This window comes from Elgaria multicarinata, chromosome 4 (genome assembly GCF_023053635.1).
Source record: "Elgaria multicarinata webbii isolate HBS135686 ecotype San Diego chromosome 4, rElgMul1.1.pri, whole genome shotgun sequence".
Lineage (NCBI taxonomy): Eukaryota > Metazoa > Chordata > Lepidosauria > Squamata > Anguidae > Elgaria > Elgaria multicarinata.
Window position 1 is genome coordinate 37,484,815 of NC_086174.1, and position 26,289 is coordinate 37,511,103.

At 41.5% G+C, this 26,289-nt stretch overlaps 1 protein-coding gene across 3 annotated transcripts in view; it reads left to right on the plus strand.

Annotated features, from left to right (window-relative positions):
• MIA3 (MIA SH3 domain ER export factor 3) overlaps positions 1-25,487 on the plus strand; it is a 47,080-nt gene extending 21,593 nt beyond the window's left edge. For 2 of the 3 annotated variants that reach the window (XM_063124098.1, XM_063124101.1), the window contains exons 5-29: positions 3,865-4,137; positions 5,404-5,537; positions 8,210-8,341; positions 10,139-10,160; positions 11,105-11,193; positions 11,402-11,479; positions 12,839-12,949; positions 13,821-13,892; positions 14,279-14,383; positions 15,099-15,221; positions 15,334-15,436; positions 15,953-16,008; positions 16,097-16,187; positions 17,304-17,442; positions 18,444-18,545; positions 18,624-18,684; positions 18,791-18,826; positions 19,005-19,072; positions 19,250-19,347; positions 19,465-19,587; positions 22,094-22,165; positions 22,259-22,338; positions 22,498-22,569; positions 23,070-23,214; positions 23,569-25,487. In XM_063124098.1, coding sequence (XP_062980168.1) covers positions 3,865-4,137; positions 5,404-5,537; positions 8,210-8,341; positions 10,139-10,160; positions 11,105-11,193; positions 11,402-11,479; positions 12,839-12,949; positions 13,821-13,892; positions 14,279-14,383; positions 15,099-15,221; positions 15,334-15,436; positions 15,953-16,008; positions 16,097-16,187; positions 17,304-17,442; positions 18,444-18,545; positions 18,624-18,684; positions 18,791-18,826; positions 19,005-19,072; positions 19,250-19,347; positions 19,465-19,587; positions 22,094-22,165; positions 22,259-22,338; positions 22,498-22,569; positions 23,070-23,214; positions 23,569-23,891 — 2,708 coding nt within the window. In that variant the 3' untranslated portion in view covers positions 23,892-25,487. The remainder of the gene's footprint in view (positions 1-3,864; positions 4,138-5,403; positions 5,538-8,209; positions 8,342-10,138; positions 10,161-11,104; positions 11,194-11,401; positions 11,480-12,838; positions 12,950-13,820; positions 13,893-14,278; positions 14,384-15,098; positions 15,222-15,333; positions 15,437-15,952; positions 16,009-16,096; positions 16,188-17,303; positions 17,443-18,443; positions 18,546-18,623; positions 18,685-18,790; positions 18,827-19,004; positions 19,073-19,249; positions 19,348-19,464; positions 19,588-22,093; positions 22,166-22,258; positions 22,339-22,497; positions 22,570-23,069; positions 23,215-23,568) is intronic. The other variant, XM_063124099.1, reaches the window with a different exon arrangement.
• The last annotated feature ends 802 nt before the right edge of the window (positions 25,488-26,289 follow it).

The window sequence follows — 26,289 nt, forward strand, 5'->3', positions numbered from 1 at the left end:
TCAGCGTAGAATGGGTTTCAGGTGTCTTCACACTGTTCCCCTTCTACTCTCCTCCTCTAGAGTTCTCATGTACCTGGTAACTCATCCACTGAGCCCTTCTTCCTTGTGGTGCTACTCTTTAATGCCAGGTCAGTCCGCAATAAGACCTCTCTTATTCATGATTTAATCCTGGATGAGAGGGCTGACCTGGCGTGCATTACTGAGACTTGGGTGAGCGAGCTGGGTGGGGTTGATCTGACTCAGCTCTGCCCATCTGGGTACTCAGTGCAGCACCAACATAGATTGGAGGGACGGGGTGGGGGAGTTGCCGTGATTCATAGATCTTCCATCTCTCTCACCAGGAAACCACTCCATCTTGGAGCAGGCCTTGAAGGTTTGCACCTGGTGTTGGGCCAGAGAGACAGATTGGGGATGCTGCTGGTATGCCGCCCACCCTGCTGCCTGGCATCCTCCCTGACTGAGCTGGTGGAGGCAGTCTCGAGTGTGGTGTTGGAGGAACCCAGGATGGTGGTTCTGGGCGACTTCAACTTTCATGCTGAGGCTGTCTCTGGGGCTCCGGCTCGGGACTTTATGGCCTCCATGACAACCATGGGGCTGTCTCAGTTTGTCATTGGCCCAACACATAAAGCAGGGCATACCCTTGATTTGGTTTTTGCTCCAAGCTGTGAGATCGGTAGTCTGAAGATTGGGGGGGGGGGGTCCAAGTAACCCCATTGTCATGGTCAGACCATTTCTTGGTGAGATTTGAACTCACGGCGTTACTACCCTCCTGCAAGGGTGAGGGACCCATTCGGATGGTCTGCCCCAGGAGACTGATGGAATCCAATGGATTTCTGAATGCTCTTGGGGATTTTCCAGTGGAGAGAGCTGGTGATCCAGCCGAGGCCCTAGCCTCACTGTGGAATGGTGAGATGCGGAGGGCCATCGACTTGATCGCACCTGAGTGCCCTCTCCAGTCCTGTAGAGCCCGCTCTGCTTCTTGGTATACTAAGGAGTTGCGGTCAATGAAACAGGCTGGACGTCGGCTGGAGCGCAAACGGCGCAAGACTCAAAGCGAAGATGACCGAGCACGCTGTAGAGCGCATAATCGTGCCTATTGCGTGGCAGTGCGGGCAGCAAAGAAGGCTTATTTTGCTGCCTCCATTGCGTCCTCGAGTAGCCGTCCAGCGGAGCTCTTCCGGGTGGTCCAGGGGCTGCTAACATCATCCCCAGCAAATGGGGCCCTGGCTCCGTCAAGGACCCACTGTGACCTTTTTGCATCACACTTTGAGGACAAGATCGCTTCTCTCCGCAGCGAGCTTGACGTTGTTTTTAGTGCAGCTCCAGTTGAGGTGTCCGATGCCACCATCTGCCCAATTTTGTGGGATCAGTTCCAGTTATTGCGGCCTGATGATGAGAACAATTATTATTATTTATTTATATAGCACCATCAATGCGACCGACCACTTGCTCTCTCAATCCCTGTCCCTCCTGGCTTATAAAAGCAAGCCGAGGGGGTCTGACTGGGTGGGTCCAGGGGGTGATAAATGCTTCTCTCCGGGAAGGGGTGGTCCTTGCTGTCCTAAAGGAGGCAGTAGTGCGACCACTGCTGAAGAAGCCCACCCTGGACCCGACGGTATTAGGCAACTACCGCCCAGTTGCTAACACTCCTTTTTTAGGGAAGGTACTTGAGAGTGTTAGGCAAAGGTTCAATTCTTTTTCTAACAAGAGGGTTGTGGCAGAGCAACTGCAGGCACTCTTGGAGGATACTGATTATCTAGATCCATTCCAGTCTGGGTTTCAATCTGGTTACAGGACTGAATCAGCCTTGGTCGCCCTGATGGATGACCTTTATCGAGAGAGGGACGGGGGAATGCAACCCTGTTAATCCTGCTCGATGTCTTGGCGGCTTTTGATACCATCGACCATGGTATCCTCCTGGATCGACTCCGTGGGATGGGCATCGGAGGCACTGTTTTACAGTGGTTCCGTTCCTACCTACGGGGTCGTTTTCAGAGAGTAGCATTGGGTGACCGGTCCTCGGCCTCTTGGCAATTGAGCTATGGAGTGCCGCAGGGCACCATCTTGTCCCCAATGTTATTTAACATCTATATGAAGCTGTTGGGAGTGGTCTTTAGGGGATTTGGAGCTAAATGCCATCAATACGCTGATGACACGCAGCTCTATCTCCCTGTGACAACTGAATCAGGTGAGGCTGTGCAAGTCCTGGACCAGTGCCTAGACTCAGTAATGGGCTGGATGAGGGCCAATAAACTGAGACTGAATCCTGGCAAGACGGATGCCCTGTGGGTGTGTGGTTCCCAAGTCCGGGAGACAGGCTCATTGCCTGTTCTGGATGGGGTTGCACTGCCTCTGAAAGAACAGGTTCGTAGTTTGGGGGTACTCTTAGACCCATTTCTGTCGTTGGAGGCTCAAGTAGCCACCACGGCTCGGAGTGCCTTTTACCATCTTCGGTTGGTTTGCCAACTACGGCCTCTCCTGGACAGGGATAGCTTGACCCGGTGGTACAGGCATTGGTAACCTCAAGATTGGATTACTGCAACGTGCTCTATGTGGGGCTGCCCTTGAAGCTGCTCCGGAAGCTGGAGCTAGTGCAGAATGCTGCAGCTCGGCTGTTGTCTGGAGCTGCCCCTTTCCAGCATGTAACTCCTCTGCTGAGGGAGCTGCACTGGCTGCCTATTCGCTACCGGGCCAGGTTTAAGGTTCTTGTTCTTGTGTACAAAGCCCTAAACAACTTGGGACCAGGATACCTGAGAGAGCGCCTTCTCCCTTACCAACCTGCCCGGTCACTGAGGTCATCCGAGGACCTGCTCCTGGTGGTTCCACCTAGATCCATCCTCCGATTGGAATCCACCAGGGGAAGAGCCTTCAGCGTGGTGGCTCCCCTCCTGTGGAATTCCCTGCCTCTGGAGGTCAGGCAGGCTCCAACCTTGTACTCCTTTCGGCGCCTCCTGAAAACATCTTTATTCCAAGCAGCCTTTCTTTAACATGCAGCCTTGGATTTCTGTTTTTTTGCTTTTTAAAATTTTTTGTTTTAACTGTTTTATTCTGTTTTTATTTTCATTTTACCTTGTACACCGCTCCGAAATTTTTCAATGGGGAGCAGTATATAAATATTCTAAATAAATAAATAAATAAATAAATAAGTTTTCATTGCCAATTCATACCTGATGAAAATGTTGCAATGTTTCTATTCATGAAACAATCCACCCACCACCAACCAAAAACATGTAAGCTACTTAGGGCAGAATGCTGGGAGTTGTAGGACTAAACAGAGAGCCAGTGTTGTGTACTGGTTAGAGTGTTGGAGCAGGACTTGGGAGATCTGGGTTCTAGTCCGCACTGGGTTATGAAGCTCATTGGGTGACTTGGGTCAGTCACCAACTTACAGCTTACCTTACCTCAGGGTTTTTGTAAGTATAAAATGCAGAGCTGCTTTGAATTCCTTGGAGGAAAAAAGGCAGGATATAAATAAAATATGCATAGGATTGTGCCTTTAATGTCTTGACTAAAATCTGTGAAAAGCCTGAGACTTGAAAATACATGATGCAGCAAACTTGCTGAAGCTAAGCAGGTCAGGGGGCTGGTCAGAAGACCATCTGGAAGCCCTACATATGCCACTTTTTCCATTATGGAAGACAAGCAGGATAAAGGAATAAATAAGCTTTGTTGCAGGAAATGTGATATTTCGTATTACCAATATTTGTATACCATAAAATGCCTAATTCAGAACTACTGAAATAAAGCTAAAGTATTTCCAAACAAAGAAAAATGCATCTGAGTATGCATAGTTTAATTCAAGAAGTAGACATGGTGCTGGCAATTGTAACTTAACCAAAATACATACTCTTCTATTCACTGTAGCTAATGCAAAACAAAGTGAACATGACACACATGTTGTAGAAAGCCCAGCTGTGACCAGAGATCAAAAGGTTTTACACAATGTAGAGCAGATGTCAAAAAAAGAAGAAATTCTTCAGCTGGATCAGCCAAAAGAAGATGGGATTATTTTGGCAGAGACTGGAATTTTGGATGAAACAGTGATCAAGGATATCCTTGAAAATGACCAAAGAATGCCAAATGTGGATACAGCCCTCGGATCAGTTGATTCAGGAACTGAGAGAGACTTTATGGCAGGTAACTTCCTTGGTAGCTTTGTTGTTTGTTTCTTTGAACAAGACTTTTGGGGGTTTTTAGTAACTCATACCTGCTATAGTTTTAAAATTAGGTAGATTATATTCAAAATACTCTGTTAATGATAGCATTCCTGCCTAGTTTCTTAAAAACTCATCCACTGCCCAAAGGGTTCTTAATAAATGTCTATAACTCTTTACAAATAAAATTACTGAAATTCAAGACAACACCCCAGTCAAGCAATTTGCTATGACTGAGATGCCTCTGATGAATATGTGGAGTTCTCCCACCCAAAAGGCCTGAAGTACTAATTTCTGTGGAAGTGATTGCTTGAGGCACAGATCACTTTGTGTGCAGACACCTGTCTTCTCCATTTAAGTGAGAGGGCAACATGCATGCATAGAAGTCCCATATATGCATAAAGCACATTGAATAGGGGGCATATGTTGTAGAAATCCACCCCCTATATGCCAGTGTAAGTCAATCTAAGGTGATTTTTGCTCCATTTCCTAAAAGTCAGACATTCAGAAGGCAGACAATGGTTTCAAAGACATGGAATCAACAATCATCAATAAAACATATCCCTGAAAATACTAAAAACTAAAACACAATTGTGTGTAAAAATCCAGAACAGTCCAATGAAACATTCTCAGGGAATGGCCAGAGAAAACAGGTAAGTCTTCAAGACCTTCCTATGATTTACAATGATTCCAGAGGGATACTCTGTTAGTCTTTTGTAGCAAAAACAATGAAGTGTTCTGTGGCATTTTAAAGGCTAGCAAATTTATTATGGCAAAAGTATTCATTGGATGCATGTCTTGACATCTTCAGGGGTGTGTGTGTGTGTGTGTGTGTGTGTGTGTACACACACACAGCTGTAGAAGGAAAAATTTGTAAGTGATGAAACCAAATGTTTGAAATATAAAAAAATAGTTTCTGAATTGTGATCCCATTGACACATTTCTTCCACTACATCTGTTTGTGTGTGTATATATATTTATGAATATATATATATATATATATATATATATATATATATTTATGAATATATATATATATAAAAACAATACACCCACAGAGCTGCCAACAGGGTATAACACTTCATGCATCTAATAAATTGGAGTCTTGTTCATGAAAGCTTATGCCACAGTACTTAATTCTGAGTGCAAACGACTAATATTGTTACCACTCTGAAAATACATTTTTATAAAAAATAAAAAACAGTTTGGTCAAAATAATTTATAAGGTTTTTTTTTTTTTTAACTCAAGGTCTAATTATTGGTAAGGATAATGCAATGGAAGAAAGTAATAATCCACCAGAAGCAGATACTTCTACTTCCCATATTGCTTCCTTGGATGCAGTCCTATTAGCTAAGGAAAATATGCGGCCGTTCACAGAGATCGTAAGTACTTCACCTATTTAAGCTGTGTATTTAATTCGTGCAGGTGATAAAGTCCAATTATACGCTTAATTTAAAAATCAAAAGGTCTGAAGCTGCCTGATTCTGTTGTCATGAGTTTTAACACTGTTTAGAAGTGGTTTTCTGGAATTCACTTCACTTGAGGGTACATAGGATTACAGTCTAAATTGTGTGCCCAACTACGTTCCATATCATGTTTACTCAAAAGCAAGTTCAATTGATTTCAATGGCGCTTGCTAATAAGCATGTTTAAGATTTTAGCCTTCCTTAGAAGTCCGTAGAATGTATTATTCCATGGCTATATAAAAGCTATTCCACTTGTCAATTTTATTTATAAACAGAACACTAAAAACAAAAGCAAACTAGGGGAGGGGAAGGCAGAAAGAAAGAAATAGAACCAAGTTCTGTGACTCCTACGGCTGGCCTTAACGTGCCGGCTTAAATCGGTGTCCGGCGGCCTTTTATACCCGCACCCGGCTTCCGGTGGGGACCCGGCACTTGCCACTTCTCTTCCGGGAGCTCCAACCGTCCCTCCCGAGTTGCCGGCACGGGCCGATGACGTCGGAGGGTCACGGAGGGGTCAGCGCGAGTTGACGTGTCCCTGCGGGAACACGGGCGGGGGAGGGCAGGCAGCAGCCGCACCAACAACAACAACGGGCAAGAAGAAAGAGGCAAAGTTCGCCTTCGCCGCCGCCTCCTCCTTTTCCTCGCTTCCCTTCAGAGAGCGAGAGGCGACCCGTCCCCCCCACTGCCACTATGGAGCCTGTCACTCCGTCCAGCCCTCCCGGCGGCGCCGCCGCGGCGCTGTTTTGGGGGCCGCTGTCTCGGGTCTACGCTTTCCTCACGGGCCGCCTTCTGCAGGTGAGGAGAGGGCGAGCGGGGAGGATGAAACCCGGTGGAGTTGGGGGCGCGGCAATTCATCGCCACCGTAAGCAGCTGCAGGTCCGCCTTCCCTCAGGGCGCCTGACCGCATTTGCACGGCTTCGTGCGGGCAAAAGGGGCGGGAGGTGGCGACTTGGGGAGGGGTGAGAGAGAAGGTAACAGCCGTTGTGAGGAGAAATTGCGAGGCTGGTTGAGGTGACAGCGGGGTAGTGGGGAGGGAAATGGGTTTTACCCAGTCGGCCGCGGAAGATTTGGAAAGGATTTTGTGCCGCCGCCCCCGTAGTAAAAGTGGAGCGCTTTTGCCTTAAAGCAAGATTTTATCAAACATTCAGCTTGATCGAGGGCTAATGTTTTTGGTGCCTTCAAACCCACCCACCCCAAACAAATTATGCCTTGAAAGAACTTGTGTGAATTAAAGGCTCCAGAGGAAATAACTTGTTTAGGTGACAATTTTTTTTTTTTAAAAAAAGCTTCTAGGAAACAAACTAGAAGCAACGTGCTTAGTTGTCATACAATTTGGGTATTACTATCATCGTTGGTGTAGGAAGTAGGGGGAAAATCTATGTTGTGGAATAAGTACCTGGTTTAATTGCGTTTTGACTTATGGTAAACAAAAACTGAAAGCTTGTGTAACCATGTGTATAAGGAGATGTTGTAAGGTTATGTTGTAATAAACTGCCAGGGATCAAACAATTATAATATTAGTGCATACTTTTAAATTGTGTCCTTTTCTTTATAAAATATTAGGACGCAGAGTTCAGGAGAAAATACTTAAATTTAGTTTGATCTGTGTTTTTGGGGTATAGATTAGAGATAAAGTTCACTGCCACAAAGTTAGCCACATTTATTCAATTGCAAATTTGTTTAGAGGTAGTTGTATTTGACATTCTTTTATTCAAAGTACTTGAGATAATTTCTATAGATGATTAATTGTTTTTATGAGGTACCTTTCATGAGCATCCTTTGTGGAGCAAAAGAGTGATGCCAAGGCAACAGATTTCTTCTTAGATTTCTCTCTTTTGTGTGTGTGTGGAGGGGATAAAACTAATCCTTGGTCATGTCAAGTATGATGAAATAAAGATGCTTTCATCTGATAGAATTGCTACATACTCATGACTAGTAAGTATTTAAAGTTAGTGCCAGATTAGCGGCCTGGTTAGTGCATTGATTATAGAGATAAATTTTGCACAAACCAAAACATGTAGATACATTTCAGAACCCAGACTTGACTTTTTGAGTTTCAGTGATGTTTTTGTTTTATTTCAGAATTCTAGTTGTGGAATACTTAAAAAAAAAAGGCTTAAAATTATTGCGGATTAAAATCCAAGGTTTAATTTGCTGAATTATAACTTTGAGAGTTGTTTTTTTAAAAAAACAGACAAACTAACTATCTCTCATTAGAAATGATTTTTTTTAAAATGAAGAGTTTCTGCATGCAACTTCAGATCAAGAGAAAATTACTTGAATTCATACCCGTAACTCTTGTTTCAGCTCCAGTTGGCTTTTCTTTGATGAAAGAACCGTTCTGCTGATACCTGTTGGAATCTACATTCCACTTGTCCTGTTCTGGTCTTTGTGTTCATGTTAAGATCTGGATTTGTGGTTACTGTGAAGAGATCTGCCAGACATAGGATGCACACTTAGGAGTAGCCTTGCTGAACTTGATAGACTTTCTTCTGCTTAAACTTCAAAAGAAGTTGGCCACACTTTTTAAATGTGTACACCATTGCCATTTTAAAAAATTAAAAAGTTTCTTTCAACCTTTGTCCTAGCTGGTTTCAACGCTACCTGAAGACATGCAGCCTGGCCCCGATTTCCATGGAGTTCCTTGGGAGCCCATAATCATCACTGTCCTTGTGGGAATTGCTACACTTGCTATTTTCCTTTGGAGAACCTGCTTATCTGTAAGTAAACTTTCACAGTTAAATGATGATAAAATCTTGGCAGATCAATTGGTGTCAAATCTTGTTATCTTTAAGGCTAAAAACACACATAATTTTCATTTTTCTACACTTGGAAAAAATGGTTGTTTTAAAAGAAAGCAAGGCTTTCTGGATATTGTTCCATTTGTCTGAAAGATGTCACATTAGTTGTTGGTTCTTGTGCTGAAGTATTAAATCAAGTATAGGATACTGCTGTAAAAGGTTATTGGAAATATTTAACTTTGTTTAACATCTCCCACTTTTGATAATTTGGACAACAGTATATATGTCCAGAACAAGGGGAGAAGTTGCTATAATCCTCATCCTCATCATAATTTGTTTGATAAGTTTATTATCTCTGTTATGACTTAAACCTACTTTGTAGCTTAAATTTAATAGAAACCGTTTTTTCCAAGAAGGGAGAAAGGTAATACTGGGGTGTATGGAACCACATCAGTAACTCATAGCAAGCCCTGAAACATTTTAATATAATGGATGTAATACAAAGATAAAACAAACACAGCCAATTTAATCAGGTCATTCCATAAAAATATTTATTTCCTTTAAAAGAGCTTGGAAATATTTTTATAAGGAAAGGAAAGTTTCTTAGAATAAGACTGAACGTCACATTCTGTCCGTTCTGTTTGCCAACCCTTCTCAAATTAGGGTAGGTCATAGCTCTGTAGAGTAACTGCTTTGCATGAAAAAGGTTCAATCCCAGGTTCAGTCCTTGGCATCTCCAGATAGGACAGGAAAAGTTTCTTCAGTCTAAAACCTTGGAGAGTTACTGCAAGTCAATGTAGACAATATTGCACTACATGCATCAGACTTAGACCCAAATTTGTGTTATGTGTTTGTGCTGCAGCAAATCATGGGTTAATTAATTAACCCACAATTTGCTGTGACACAAGAGCGTAACACAGATTATCACTCCATTAACTTGTAAAGGGCGGTATCCAATAATGTTACTCCACTTCCGCTCATTTCATTGTGCCAGCAGGACACTCCACTAGCGCAATGGGGACTTCGCATTACCTGAAACAAGCCCTGAAATAACTGGAAACTCTTGTTTTCTAACCAGAACAAATGAGCAGATCTCCTTTCTGTGGGCTCTGTTGACCTGCCCCGTAGCAGAAACAAGATTTTGCACTTGTTTCTGGGTGGTTTAAGAACCGCTAGCTCCCCGTTGCACTAATGGTGGGTCCTGTTGGCTTGCATGCAGTGTAGAATACAGCCCAAAATAAATTAATGTAGAAAACTGCTGTTGGAATCTACTGATGTGATAAACACTCTTGCAACCTGTTGTTGAAGGCACTAAGACTGAAATTACAATAATGATTTAATGGACAAATATTCAAAACTGGTAGAGCAAAATTGTGGTCATCTACTTAATTTCGGTAAATTCAGGATAAATGATAGGAAAAAGATGTTATGCTAATGATACATTTTGATCTTATTTACTTTATATGTCAATATTTTATTTTGGTTTTGAAATAAAATGTACTTGACTAGATTGTACCCACATAGTAGTTGAGTAAACAAACCTTTGGCCTGATTTTGAAATCGGACATTGACCTTGAAGCTTTTATTAGAATTTGCTTTAAGCTGGCTTGTGTAATGTCATTTGACACTTACACTGGAAGTAGTATATGTGTTGAAATTTCTGTAAAGTGAAGCCAGTGAAGTTGTTATAGGCATTTACTTTTCATTGTTGGATAGCATTAATAAAATGGTATAACCTTCCTCATAATACTGCCTTTTCCTTTTTCCATCCTGTAGGTAAAAAGTAGAATGTATCAAGGTATGCTATTTTTGTCATTATCTTTATACTGTGAGTAGTTTTAGTAGGGATGTAAATTCTGTTTAATATAATTTTGAGCACTTAATACAATATGTTATTTCAATACTATCACCTGTATAAGAGCCACTTTGGCACTTTGATTATCTGGACACTTTGAACTTTATGTGTATAAGGGGAAAGAACAGAGTTGGGAACCAAAGACCCTGTGAGTATACCTCAGGTTTTTCCTTTATGCATAGGGAATGTCCCTTTTCTCTGCACACCTTTGTGGAGTGCTAGATAGATGGCACTTGGAGGGATTCCTCAATGTTCAATAGACCCTGTTGAGGGCCTGCAGTGGGAAGGAGAAGCCTGAAAAGCCTTGGCATGCATGCAGGCTTTTGAATCCTGTCTATTTCTAATAGCCACAAATGTGCTGCCTGCTTCACTTTTTCCAAGGCAAGTCCTGAATGTGTCATGTCTTCACCACCTTATTGGAATTTTGGCATGGTAGCCTTCAGTATGAGGAGAACCTTCCTCTTGCCTCCCAAAGAAGACCAATAGTGTGCTTTGTCTATCAGCATAAAGCATTTTTTTTTTACTTATTTGAAGGATCCCCCCCCAACGCTCTTCATTCAGCAAAAGCCCCCAATGTGGCTTATACGTCTCACTTTAAATGAAGGGCTCCGGGGTGGGAAGCGAGACCTTTGACCTGCCCACTTTGTCAATACAACATACACATTAGAGTTGACAACCTCAATTCAGTGGTATTGAGCCTAAGTTCAATGAGATATTTATAGTATAACTTGATGTCTATGCTTACTAGTCTCAGTGGTGGATATCAGTGCTGGGGTGTCATGCTGGCATTCATGAACTCATAGTTGTTGAAGTACATATGATGCATAAGGCTGAACAAAGTGGGCCAGTTCTATAGGAAAATACTCTACACGTGTCCTTTTTTCTAGTGACGGAAAAACAGCTTGTTGAAAAAATTAAGACTCTTCTAAAAGAAAAGACAGAAATCTTAGAAAAGATGTCAGAGTATGATCAGAAGGTATTGTGCTGTCTACATATCTGTGTCTTATTCAGTGATAAAATATTTAATATCAGTGTTACCTAAAATGTGTGTGTGTGGTCTATCTGCTTTTCATTAATGGTTTAGTGGGGGAGATAATTGTGATTTGTAACATTGAAAATGAAATTATGATGTTAGTAGCCATTATTGTTTTTATTTCATATGTTTGTTTTCCCTCTGTAACTAGATAAAGGAAGCAAAGGAATCTGTGAAAGAAGCCCAGAAGCAAAACACAAATCTTTCAGATGAAACTGCAGGGCTTAAGGTATTTATTTAAAAATACTGGGAAAATAAAAAGGTCTTCACCTGGCATCTAAAAGCATATAATGTAGGTGCCAAGCGAACCTCCTTAGGGAGCTCATTCCACAGCTGGGGTGCCACAGCAGAGAAGGCCCTCCTCCTGGTAGCCACCTGCCTCACTTCCTTTGGCAGGGGCTCGCGGAGAAGGACCCCTGAGGATGACCTTAGGGTCCGGGCAGGTACATATGGGAGGAGGTGTTCCTTCAGATAACCTGTCCCCAAGCCGTTTAGGGCTTTAAATGTTAATACCAACACTTTGAATCGGGCCCGGACCTGGACTGGCAGCCAATGAAGCTGGAGAAGGACTGGCGTAATGTGGTCGCGTCAGCCAGTCCCTGTTAGTAAACGTGCTGCCCTGTTTTGTACCAGTTGAAGTTTCCGGACCGTTTTCAAAGGCAGCCCCATGTATAACGCATTGCAGTAATCCAAACGAGAGGTTATCAGAGCATGGATAACTGTAGCTAGGCTATCTCTGTCCAGATAAGGGCGCAGCTGGTATATCAGCCTAAGCTGATAAAAGGTGCTCTTTGCCACTGAGTTCACCTGTGCCTCAAGTGACAGTTCTGGATCCAAGAGCACCCCCAAACTATGGACCCGATCCTTCAGGGGGAGTGCAACCCCGTCCAGGACAGGGCAAACATCACCTCGCCGGACAGATGAACCACCCGCTAACAGTACCTCCGTCTTGTCTGGATTAAGTTTCAGTTTATTAGCCCACATCCAGTCCATTACCGTGCCCAGGCACTGGTTCAGAACAGCCACTGCTTCACCTGGGTTTGATGAAAAGGAAAGGTAGAGCTGGGTATCATCCGCATATTGATGACACCTCAGTCCACATCTCCGGATAACCTCCCCCAGTGGCTTCATGTATATGTTAAACAGCATAGGGGATAGGATAGAGCCCTGTGGAACCCCATGGCTTAGGAGCCACGGCACAGAGCAATAATCCCCCAGCACCACCTTCTGGAATCGGCCATCCAAGTAGGAGCGGAACCACTGCAACGCAGTGCCTCCAACTCCCAGCTCAGACAACCTATCCAGAAGGATACCATGGTTGATGGTATCGAAGGCTGCTGAGGGTTCCAGGAGAACCAACACGGTCGCACTCCCCCTGTCTCTCTCCCAACAGAGGTCATCCAACAGGGCAACCAAAGCAGTTTCCGTTCCAAAACCAGGCCTGAAACCCGATTGAAATGGATCTAGATAATCCGTTTCATTCAAGAGTGCCTGGAGTTGTCCTGCAACCATGGTATGAAACAAGAATCTTCTTTTTATGTTGTTAAGATATCCAAACAAAAAAAACTTTTTATGGTTTCTGTTACAGGACACAGTCAGGGGGCTTAAAGAAACAAATCATCTTCTAGATGATAGAGTAAAAAACTTAAACACCATGCTAGAAATGGAGAGAGACCACAACTTGAAGAAACAGGAAGAAGTAAGCAATTCCTCCTATTTTGCCATTGGATGTTTGTTTATTGGAGTTTGGTTAGTCTTTCCTCTCCCTGGAATGAAAAAAAATACTCAGCTGCTATGACTCTTGGTTCTGCTCCTCAGAAGTTGTATGGCATTTTTGAGCTCTTGGTTGGGAGATATAGTTCATAGGAAATTATTACATTAATATTGTGGTTACGCTAATTTTACTTTGGTTTTGGATTGTAGCAAGCTCTTGCAATGCTTGCTGCAGGAGGTAGCATAGCAATCAAGTCTCTAGATGCTTCTTTCTCTTTCTTTGCAATGTATTAATTGCAATGATTCTCTGCCAGGATGCATTTGCTAAAGAATAGTAATAATACTGAAATTTATATAGTGCATTTCAGTATTAAGAGTGCTTCACAGGGCTTATTTCAGTCTGTACAATAGGGGTGTATAGTAAACCAGTATTATCCCCACATTGTGGAGACTGGTAGTGAGGCTAAGAGAGCAGTGGATTGCTTGCCTAAGGCCATTTATCAGTCTGCTGCTTAAGGAAGATGAACCAGAGGTTTCCCAGCTCCTTCTGTAGCTACTGGGCTATTAATTGTTGTTCTGGCAATAGTAAATTTTTAGGCATCACTGGTAAGATCCTCTTTTTCTTTAGGGGCCAAGGAATCTGTTTCTGAAATAAACCACTTTTTGGACCTATGATTGGATTTGATTTCGTGACAAATTATAGAAAATCATTGGCTTACTATTAGCCTGAGGGTCAACTTAACTATCCAGTAGTTTTATGAACACATGTAACAGCAGATAAGATGTTAAAGTAACTCAATTTAACTTTCAACTTTTGAAGCCAACATAAATGATAACTTTTTTTCCTATTTGCACAGATGATAGAAGCACAGAAGTCTCTAGAAAAACTCCAAGAAGCCATCACATTACATTCTGTGGAGCTTTCAGAGGTAAAGCATCTGGATATTGAGTATAACCTGGTCTTTAGGTCTGAGTGTTAAAAGCAAGATCTAAAATCAAGGTTCCAGCAGATTAAACCTTTGTAGGCTAAATCCAGTGTTATGCGAGTGGATTTCTGTTTGCACAACAAGAGTTTCCTTTCCCCCTCCCCCCCCCCCCCCCCCCGCACATCTCCCAAATCTGCTCCAGAGAGTTGGGGGACTCTTCAGAGTAGATTGGGCCTGGCAGGGAGGGAATTCACTCTACCAGTAGTGTCAATGTCACTCAAGTGGGGGAGGATGCTTTTGGATACAAGCTAACATGTTCTACATTTTGGTACGATCTGGCAATTTTACGTGATTTGCATCTTAAACTTGAAATTATTGATTTTTTTTAGGTACAGATAGCTCTCAATGAAACTAAATTAAGTGAAGAAAAAGTGAAATCTGAGCTACGTCGTATGCAAGAAGAGAATGTAAGACTCAAGAAGAGTAAGGAGCAAGTGAGTGTGTTGTGCTTATTAATTAACGTAGAGTTCATAAATTAACCATTGCCTTAGAGTCGTATTAGAGTGCAGGTTAGGTCTGCTGTCTGGGGGAATGTGATAGATAGCCCACCAATCCAAATCTGCATAACAACTTTTCGGCTTCAAAATGAAAGTAGTCCTGTTTCTCCCACAATCCTCTATCATTTCTACCAGGATCCAGTAGAATCATTAACATTTTTGGCACACTACTAACTTCTTAATGTTTGGGATTGTGCCCTAGTGATATTGTTTCAAACACCAGGGGTTGCCCCAAGGTAGCTTTAGAAATGTTATTTCCTTGGGGAAAACACTAATATTGTGCCTTGCATTCACCCCACTATTACAAAGCATTGTTTTATATATCATTTTAAAGCCATGATTTTTATTTTAAGCCCTTGTGCACACATAGATTGCTAGAGTTTATTACTCTTCCTCCCCTCTACCTCCACTCTGAAATGCTGTGAGCCAGCAAACACATGCTCTTTTTTTTGTGGGGGGGAGGTTAAATAAAGGGTGGTAAGTTATGTTTTGTTCTTAAAGACTGGCGAACTTATTAAGGCATAAACTTTTAGGCATATTATCCATCTATATACTAGAACGCTTTTTTTTTTTTTAGAACCCCAAAGCTGTGATTATTTTGATGTAATAAGTCATACTAGTAATACTGAGCATATTGAACTTCTTTTTATAGCTGTTTCAAGAAGCAGAAGGCTGGAGTGAGAGGCATGCTGAGTTCAGCGAACAGATAAAGTTATATCAGAAGTCACAAAAAGACATTGAAGAAGCACTTGCCTATAAAGATAATGAAATTGAGGTAAGCTTGCTTTAAGAACAACTTTCTCCTATGTTCTATAATTATATGTCTGAACCTCTTCATCTGTTGTGGTCCTTTGGTTTAAGGTTTGGGTTTTTTGCTGCTACTTTAGGTTTTGACTAACTGCATTATGCAACTGAAGCAGCTTGATGCAGATTCTGAGTCAGAAGGCAAGAGGGATGAAGGAATTGATCTGGCCAACGGAGAGATCTCAGGTACTAAAATCTTAGATAACCCAACAGATTTGTGAATGTGATAAGTATACAAACCCCAATTTTAAGAAAGCTGAAGGTTTACTGTCAACAATGGTACCCAGTGATCAACATTTTGATGATGGTGGTTGATACTGTTGTTTACACAAAGTGCAGGACTTGTTGTATCTCTTCAGAGACAAATGGAAATAGATACTGCTATTATTAGATCCAGTCACAATTTATATAGTGCATCTAGCATTATGCATTAGGTATTTCACTGTGAAGTAAATTTCTTAAATTCTGGATTGGTTCTATAATGTGAGCAAATCACAAGGCAACTGATTTGTTTTGATACTTCCTTTCTTGAGTCAATTATTTTTAATGCCTGTTGTAATATTTTCTTGTCTCATGTTGAAACTTAATTCCTTGATCTGTACAGTTTTAAGAAATTATTTATGCAACTTGCTCTTGTTAGTTTTGAAAATGTTGTTTGAATATTAGTCACAACAGAAAGAATTTCTTTTCTTCCTTTTCTAGATACCAGGAATGAAAAGATGAAGAATCAGATTAAGCAGATGATGGATGTTTCAAGGGTATAGCATATTGATTTGTCTAGATAGTATGGCCTAAATTTCTGTTACAGCAATGTGTTTCACTTGCCAATTTGTTACCCTTTTGCAGGTAAAAACAACATTATCTATCATTGAAGAAGAAAGAGATCACTTACGTTCCAAGCTAAGTGATGAAGTAGCAGCAAGGCATGAATTAGAAGGTATGTTCAGCAAAGGATTACTTTAGAATGAAATGCAGGTCCTCAATTTTTCATTGTTGATTGTTTAAAATCGTTTTAGATATGTGCGTCTGTGTGTGTTCTCTGTGTGTGTTCTCTACAAACATTTACATATGTTTGTATGTAAATGGTTTTTACACCATGCATAATGTATTTGTAATGGTTTTTAATCTTTGTAAACTGCCTGGAGCGCTTCGGATATTGGGCAGTATAGAAATGTAATAAATGAAATTAAATGAGAATGAAATGTTCTGTCAAAGAAACTAGTGTAGTAGTTCAGCAGTTAAGGTGGTTTCCATTTCTTATGGACTAAAACCTGGCTAGCTAGTTCAAATCAGTATGTGAAATTTATCCCTTCCCACTCTGAATTTTAGCATTAATTTATCCTTAGCAATCCTCAATGCTGCAGTGACAGAAGGGTACAACTGGCAGCTTAGATCTGTCAGGATTGTGATTCTATGCTCCCTGGCTCACATTTCTCAGTTTTCCAACCATCTTTTGTCTGCTTAATTCCTACTTGCCAATAGAACACAGGACCTAGACAAAAGAAGGGGTTTGTGTAGTGTTTACCCATTTTACTTTTTCCTTGACTCGTTTTCAGCACCACTTCACTGCCTCCTATTGTACCCCTAGGTCCCTGCTGTTTAGGCCATTGCCACTGCCTACTTCGCCCCACTTGGTCTCCCTACTAACATCCATTCTATTCTTCCCTCCTTCATCCTGGAGCTAACAACATCTTCTGGCGTAAGCTCTAGCAAGTGTCTTAGAGCCCTCTGATAAGCCCCGTCTTGTCTCAGTTCAGAGTTTTCCTCTGCCCCTTTTCTCATTCTCTATCTACCCTTCTTCAGCTTTCTCACCCCACTGGGCTTCATGTCCCTTAGCTTCCCTTTTTTCTTGAGCCCACTTCCCAGGCACTGGCTTGCATGAGATTTTAACACCAAACAAATTTACAACTTCTCTGCTGTCACAAAAGCTGGCCTGAAAACTGCTTTGTTCTCTGAGCAGTTGAATGTTCTTTGTTGTCACACCAGCTCAGCTAATGTGTCAAGTGAATTCACTGTCATAAATGCAATACTATGTAGATTTGTTTTATTGCAGAGCAAATCAAGAAGCTGGAACATGATTCCTGTTCCTTGCAGACAGCAAAATCTCAGCTAGAAAGTGAAGGTAAAACCCTGCAACAAAAAGTAGAGATTCTCAATGAACTTTATCAGCAGAAGGAGATGGCACTTCAAAAGTAAGTACTGGGCTTTTTAAAGGGGGGAAATCCTAAAATGCAGTATAAGATAATTGTAGGTTCCCCACCCCCTATTTAACTAGTTAAGTTATGCTGCATTTTGCTACAACTGCATTCTATCCTTCCCTCAAAGAAATTGCAGATTACATACTTGGAGTTATTATTTGGTCCCTCATCTATGCCTGGGCCAAGCCCTAAGCAGTACGGCTATACTGCATGCCTTTAAGTATTGCTGAGATGTTTCATCGGTCAACCTGCTACTAACCAGCTGAAAACTGATTTAAATATGATGCCAGCCATATAAACCCCAAACCCTGTCCATACAAGCTTCCATATACTTCACATTGCATTTGAAATGGGCCTTATTCCTAGGCATAGGGGTTCTTTGACATACGCATCATAGATTTTTGTAATGCTGAAAAGACAATCACAGTTCTGAATGTTTGTCTTGAAGGTTTAAATTTTCTCAGATTGAGGTGAGCTGCCCACCACCACACACACACACATACACTTTTTAGGGATGTGTTTGTGTTTTGAGTTGAGCTCTTCTCTGTTGGCTCCTACTACATGGTTTGGGCTGGAGTCAGAGTGCAACCCCTTCTCATAAATGGAAGCGGTATGCCCCCCGCACCTCCTGTAGTATCAATGGCTATTAGTCAGTGTGGCTATACATGGCCTCCAGTATTAAAGGCTTTATGGCTCTGAATATCAGTTGCTAGGGAATGCAAGCAGCAGGGTGCTGTTGTGCTCATGCTCTGCTTGTGAGCTTCCCACAGGCATTTAGTAAGCCACTGTGCAACAGAATGTAGAACTACATAGGCCTTTAGTCTGATCCAGCATGGCTGTTCTTACATTCTATTAACAGTACTGGAAAACAATCCTCTTGGATCTCTTTCTACAAGGAGGCTATGCCCTTATCTAGGCCCTCTCCCCAAATATGCTTGCTGCCAGATGGGGCATCTTACTTCAGCTTAATTACACCTCCTTTTGTTCTATCCCAGGAAGTTGACGCAAGAAGAGTATGAGCGTCAAGAGAAGGAGCAAAAGCTCTCTGCTGCAGATGAAAAAGCAATCCTGGCTGTTGAAGAAGTGAAAGTTTACAAGTAATTGTAACTCAAGAAAAATTAATGCCTTGTATTTTGGAGTTATGAGCAGAATTAATCTTTCAACTTCTTTGACAGACAGAGGATTCAGGAAATGGAAGAAGAATTGCAAAAAACAGAGCGGTCTTACAAAAATCAGGTGTGATGCTGTCCCAAGAAATCTTTCTGAAAAGGTGGATGTGGGATATAAGCTAGTATGCAGACTAAAATAAAACTTTTCTTTTTTCTTTCCTAAATGCTTTAAGATTGCTACCCATGAGAAGAAGGCCCACGACAACTGGGTAAGGTGTTGTTTTTCATTAAATAATCACACCTAGATTTCGTAGCATTGTATTTATTCACTGTGAACTCTTTTTTAAAATTCTTGAGCTGGATAGAATGCTGTTGGCAGAGCGGCAGTAGGTTTGAATGTGATTTTTCCTATCAATACCTGACTTGCACAATTTGTCCTTTTTATAGCTCATAGCACGTTCTGCAGAGAGGGCATTAGTTGAAGAAAAAAGGGAAGCAGCCAACCTGAGACAAAAGTAAGCATGTTCTCTACATATTGACTACAAAATGTAGCCAATTTTAGGGAAATAGTCAAAATTGAGAAACACTCTTTACGAAAGTATCTTTTATAAGGCAAATTTCCTCAACCCTCTACGCATTACAGCTTTTCGAATGTACCTCTTTTCCCACCCCCACCCCTTTCTCCTTACTAGGTTAATAGAGGTGAATCAAAAAATAGACACATTTCAGAGACCAATAATTGTGAAGCCAACTGCTGGCCGGCCAGACCATCAAGTCCCTCCTCGCAGAGGTAAATATGCTCTTTACTGATTTTTTGTTAGTGATTTGAAATGTTACAGCTAGCCTTTTTGAAGAGAACATAAATATTCTACACCAGTGACTATGCATTATTCCTACTGCATTGCAGGTCCATTAAGTCGAGATGGATCTTTTGGGCCTTCACCTGTGAGTGGTGGAGCTCCTTCGCCACCACTGATGATGGAACCCCCTGGGCGGCCCCTTTCTGCCAATCCAAGGGAAGGCTCAAGAGGTGAATTTAATATCTTTTTTTTCTCCTTAGGTTACTTTGCTACAAGAAACATATTTTAAAACATTGGGTAATATCCAATGTCATATGCATGGATTTATTTATTTATTATTAATTACATTTCTATACCGGCCAATAGCTGGAGCTCTCTGGGCGGTTCACAAAAATGAAAAACATTCAAAGTATAAAACAACAGTATAAAACCATAATATAAAATATAATATAAAAGCTCAACCAGATAAAAGCAGCAATACAAAATTACAAATTTAAAACACTAAGTTAAAATTTATTCATAGACTGTTAAAATGCTGGGAGAATAAAAAGGTCTTCACCTGGCGCCTAAAAGCATATAATGTAGGTGCCAAGTGAACCTCCTTAGGGAGCTCATTCCACAGCCGGGGTGCCACAGCACAGAAGGCCCTCCTCCTGGTAGCCACCTGCCTCACTTCCTTTGGCAGGAGCTCGCGGAGAAGGACCCCTGAGGATGACCTTAGGGTCCGGGCAGGTACATATGGGAGGAGGCGTTCCTTCAGATAGCCTGGCCCCAAACCATTTAGGGCTTTAAATGTTAATACCAGCACTTTGAATCGGGCCCGGACCTGGATTGGCAGCCAATGAAGCTGGAAAAGGACTGGCATGATGTGGATGCCCACTTATGCAGTGGGACTTCCTCTCCTCTCCCACTGCACCTTTCCAGTCGGCTCCATAGGGTCCCCCTAAGCCTTCAGAGCAGACTGCAGTGTGTGTGTATATGGGACATCAGGTGTGAGAGGGAATCCATTCCATTAAGAGTCCACTGACAGAAGGAAATGGTTAGTTGGAACCCTTGACTTCTTTATAAATGGACTCTGTTACTCTTCACACACAAACAAAAACACCTCTTTGTGTATCTTGGGTGAAGCTATAATGAGGTTGGAATGTCATTTGGCACTAACTCATATTTATGTGTTTCTCAGTACAAGTAACTGTTCTATCAACGGTGAATTATATTGTTCTTGGTTGTTCCTGATCAGAATGTAAATCAACTCACGCTCTGGGTAGCTCTAGAGAAAAACACTATTTCTATTATCTAAATACCTTATTAAACATTTTATTATATGTGTACTTATGTAGAGACGTGGCATAGAAAATGGTTGAAATTGTGGGTCTTTAAAAAATAAAAAATAGTTAGCTAACTATCTCAGAGAGATAGTAGTTTGCAACCTCCCCAAGAGTTTTCAGTTTTTTGTGTCTGACTGTTACACATTAAAGATGCACATCTGTAGTCATTCTCTGGTTTTTCCTTCTGTGGTTTAAGAATGGAAAAAAGGGGGGGGAACAGTCCTACGTAAACCACTAACTATGTTTAAAGTTGTTGGGTTACAATCTGGGTGATATTAAGCGTTTTCTGTCACATTGCTTTCAATGGAAGAATCAAGCATATTGGTTTTGGCTGACTTTTGTACATTGTTTATCAATCGATAGTCCCTAATACTATAATACTAGGCTTCTACCTCGCTGAAGAACTTTAATATGAACATCATATCTAAGGCTGTAATTCTAAGCACCCAAATGGGTTTTAAAAAATCTTTTAAAATTGTCTGAACAGACTTCCCAGTATGTTTGCATATCTGATAAAAGAGTTGTGTTTCAATGCACCAGTGGCTGTACTGGAAAATCTTAAGACATCAAAATGTTAATTGTGACAACCTGTTAAAATGTTCTGGAACTGGTTTCTTGCTCCACTTCCTGGCAGTGAAGACCTTCCAAAGAAACTGGACTGGAATGGACTGGAGAATTGCATGTTTCTCTTCTCCCTTCCTTATCCTGTACCACTTCAATCCAGAGTTAATCCAGCACCAACATTAGCCTCAACAAGCATGGTTAAGGCTAATTGGGTTTCCTATTTAGTGAGGAGTCTTAATCAACTTCATATCCTGATTTTAAAGCCATGAACCTTAATCTCAGAATTCTGGTGCTAATTTTTTTTAAAACTCCATTATTATTCCAAGGAGTTTGAGGTGCTGTCTGTACTCTCTACTCTTTCCTGCTCCCCTTTTTAATCATCTCAACAAACCTTGAGGTAGATTAGACAGAAAGGTTCACTGGCCTAAGCTTGCCCAGTGAGCCTCATGGCTGAATGGGTATTTGAACCTGGTCCTCCCTGGCCCTAGTCCAACCCATAGACTATCTCTGTGACTGGATCCTGCATGTAAAATTCCCTGCCCAAGGGGTTACATTATCTCTCCACCATCACCACTTTGTGTTTTGCTGGCAATTAAAGAATTTTCTCTTTAAACAAGCTTTTAATTCTGCTGCTTAACTTACTGTGTTCTTGCTTTTCAATGCTGCTTCTAGCCTGATAGTTTTATTTTCATGCTTATTTTTATGTCTTGACTTTTTTTTAAGAGGAAAAGTGGGATGTACATTCTTGTATATATAAATAGGAAGGAAGGGGTTACATGGTCCCTGTCTCTTAAACTATGGTGCAAAAATGGCTGCTCACCAAGCTTTGTTTAATCTCCTTCAGATACCACTATGATTGATGGGCCTCCAGTCCCAAGGAGGCATCCTGAGCTATCTGGAAGAATGTCTGCTCCAGGTGAGAGGGGCTTGGAACTGCAGGCACTGATCAGCTGAAAGAGTATACATTTCTTTGAGAAACAGTATCAAATATGGGTCTTTCTCTTTCCAGATCTTGGTCCTGCTGTAGCAGCCTTAATCAACTGTGGGCCAAGAACATCCTCTCCTTCTTCTGCCATAATGGATGGAATGGTAAGAGGCAGTGAGCTGTTTTGCTCTGCTGAATGTCATTCTGGGCAGAATCTTTGTTTTGTTACCTATTGTATTTGCCACATCTCTTCTTACTTATGTATCATGTTCTATTTTGTCTGTCATCTCACTACCTTTATGTTGCTGGGGTGGGAAATAAAGCAAAACCCTCCCAAAGAGCATGAAGCCCCCAGTGTTTCTGCTGTTTCAACTTCAGCTGCTGAAGCAACTGCAGTGAGTACCAAGAAACTGGGAGTGGTGCTTTTGCTTCTCCCTGGCTTGATGGAGAGGATGAGTTAGGAGCATGATGCTTCATATCTCCGCATGAGATATGTGCTGCAACTCTCTCATTCTTGGGCTTGACTTTAAGATTATATATGTTTTGGGGCAACTAACATTTGTAACACTGCATTTAGAAAAGCTGTGCTTTTAAACATCTGATGTGGTGGTTCTTGACTCTTCAGACGTTTCTAACCCTTGGGCACTTACTAGATTTCTCTGGGTTGAAGTTTGCTGATATATTTTAAAAGAATACACGTGAAAGATCGTCTTAGGTGACCAGTTGTTCAGGTTTGTAACACAGCTGAAAGACCAGTTTGATGCTTGAAGTCAGAGTATTCAGGAAGAGGTAAATCTCCAGTGTTCAATGAAACCTGTTTTGAAACTCCAGAAGTTTGAATTGTATGTTTCGCTAATAATATCTAGTAGAAGGCTAACACTACATTCTTGCACAGGTTAACATAGGTTCTAAAGGCCCACCATCTTTCCCGGGTGGACCCATGATGCCATCCCCAGCAACTGGACCTTTGCCACCTCCAGTTCGTTTTGGACCTCCACTACGGCCACCTTATGGACCTCGGCCTCTTCCTCTCTCTCTAGGTATTCTTGCTAAATTGTGCCTTGTACTAAACATTTTTCATGTTTAATTTTTATGTCCTTACAAATCCCAGAAACCTTTTTTTGCATCATCTTACAGAACAGAGATCTTTTAAATATGTGGTTTAAAAAGCATTCAATTTTCAGTTCTGCCTCTTACAGAATGTGTAATAAAAGGTTTGTTAGTAATAAATAGTTTATGGTTTTTAGCACCATAAGCTGCTTTGGATATTTTACTGAAGTATTCCATCTGAATTTTCAACAGTGGGAAAGCACTGTTATAGCAAGGGGGCAAGTGATTGGAAATGGCAAGAGGTTATGAAGTACCAGCTTCAGTGTTCTTGTTTTTCCTTCCAGTTCGTGGAGCTCCTCCACCACCTCTTCCCAGAGATTATCCACCTGGCCCTCCATTTGGAATGAGAGACTTTCCACCAGGCCCACTACCACCTCCCCCTGACCAGAGAGGGTATCTCCGTGGACCACCTCCTTTCCGGCCTCCACCCCTCAGAGATTATCCTCCAGGTCCACGGCTACCTCCACAAGGATTAAGGGACTATCCCCCTCTTCCTGTCAGAGACTTGCCACCTTCAGTACCTAATGACCACCAAGGAGGTCCTCCTTGTCCTCCATCTCCAGCTAGCTCACGGGACTCAGCACATCATCCGGAACAGAAACCATGACTTTGGATTTCTGGACTGTTCTCTATCACGTTTCAGGTGGTGAGGATTTCAATGGCTTCATCAGCAGAATCAATTCTGTTTCTTCCTTTAGACTTGGTTTCAGTGTAGCTTTTTTTTTTTTGGCAGAAATTATTTCTCTAGCAATGCGCATTTCGATCACCTTTAAATCAGGACTTGTTCATCCTTTTGGGATGCAAATATAATTTTTCTGTGAATGACCCTGAAGCCTGCTTCTACAGTTGTGGCCGACCCACAGCTCTCAACGTGCAATATATGAAAGTACCTGTGTGGTTAGTTTTTAATTAATGTAGCCTATGTAACAAGTTGGTGAATGATTTCAAAATTATAATCTGAACATTTCCTGTGGAAATAGTTTCAGTAAGAAATGCTACCCCTTCACATTTAGCCTACAGTGACTGTAGACAAGTGGTTTACACAAGGATTCCAATACAGACCTTTTTAAAACAAGATCAGAGGCAAACTACACTGTACTGGAAGGACAAATCTACTAATAAAGAGCAAGATCCTTTTTTTGCTACATTTGAAGAATGAATTTTGTTAATACCAAAGTAATTTTCCATTTTGGCCATAAACACAAGTTGTGAGTAGTTGTAAAGATTAAGTGACAAGGAGTAAATTGTCCCAGCAAGTGGATTACTGTGAGAGAGGAGTGGACAGTAACATGCTCTAATTTAAGCACAAAAAATGCTACTTGGAGCTCTTGATGTCCAGGAAAACTCCAAAATCAACTACATGAAGCCTGATAACTAAAGCTTGTCTGGGGAGTGAAATGCAAATTGAAATACAGGCTTTTTTTAAAAAAAAATGCTGGCTCAAAAAGGCATGAATTGAAATGGTGCCTTTCTACAGCAAATTACTTGGTAATTTAAAACAGCATGTTGTGTTAGTTCAAAAGGCTGTATGAGCCAAAGGACTTTTCCTGCCTCTCCAGGAAGGCATATTGATTCTCTGAAAAGCCATGAGCTGTTGGAAGGTTGAAATGAGGTAATGAGCAGAGCCCAGTTAAGAAGAGTTGTCTGGAAAAGCTTTGGAGAGGGGGGTGGGCATAGTGGAAAAGACTGCATAGGAAAATGGCTGCTCACACAAAGCAGGAAACCTATTTTAAGGTCCCCTATTTCACTTGGATCCCAGATGGCTATGCCTAGTCACCTGGCATCTGAATAGGAGCCTATCCTGAACTACAACAGATAGTCCAGGCCCTGTTACCTTCCAGCATGGGCGGTGTTCATCAGATGGTGCAGGCACAAGAAAATTATAAGACGATGGGCCTCAGCCCTTCTCCAAGAGAGGAGTCACAGTGCAAGAATCTCTCAGAGGTGTGACTTTTCAGCCTTCCTATAGTGTACAGCTTCCCTTCCTGAAACCTCATCCTTAAGGCCTTGGCAGGGTCTTCATGAGAACTTCCAAAGACCATTGCTAACACAGGGTGAGGTAACTTGTATCCCTCCAGGTGTTTTGGCCTACAACTCCCATCAGTCCTAGTTGATGGATGATGGGAGTTGTAGGCCAAACATCTTATGCAAAACTTCAGCAGATAGAAATCCCCCAGTTAGAGAAGCAGATGCCTTTTCAGAAGGAACATCCTTGAAGCAGAGAGCAGCGTTACACATGTATTGAGGTAGTTCTTATATGTTGACTATATGTAGTACTGGCATGTACAGGTCTGAACTAGAGCATTAGTTCAGTGGGAAGCACCAAAATTATTAGTGATCCAGTACTATTAAACTGATCTCCCTGCTCTAAGCTATGCTCCAATGCATCCACAGGTAGAACTAATTACAACTGTTGAATGTATGAATGTCATTAGGCAAGTTCTCACTTTTCAGTTAAGGAGATGTGCATATTTATAAGCCAGTGATCTCAAACTCATTACACTTTGCACTTCTCCCTTGTATAAAGGTTCAGGGAGTTATTACCTACTTAAACAGCAATTTTATATGCTAATTTGGAAACAGGGAAAATAGCTCATCCCTTTCTCTAGTAAACTACAGCCTTTTGTTTCCTTAAGGTGATTTAAGATGTCTTCATTCCCTTTAGTGATTAACTTGGCAAGTCCCTGGCAAAATGCCTTTTTTTTCTTGCTTTCTTTTTAAAAAAAAGATCAAGCCACGTTTTGTTTTTGGGCAACCAATTCTTCCCAAGAGTGAAATTCTACCAAGAGAATAATTGATCTGAAATCAGTAGTAAGTACAGTGACCGTACGAACTTATAATAGCCATGATTCATTTACAGCTGTTTCTATGCCCAAACTGAAGAAAAACAGATGAATGCACTCAAGGGCAGCATCATAATCCAGAGTCCCTTCATAACAATAGAACATCCTATATCAATTAAACTGCTGATTTTTTGTCAACTCATTACACTTTATAAAATTAAT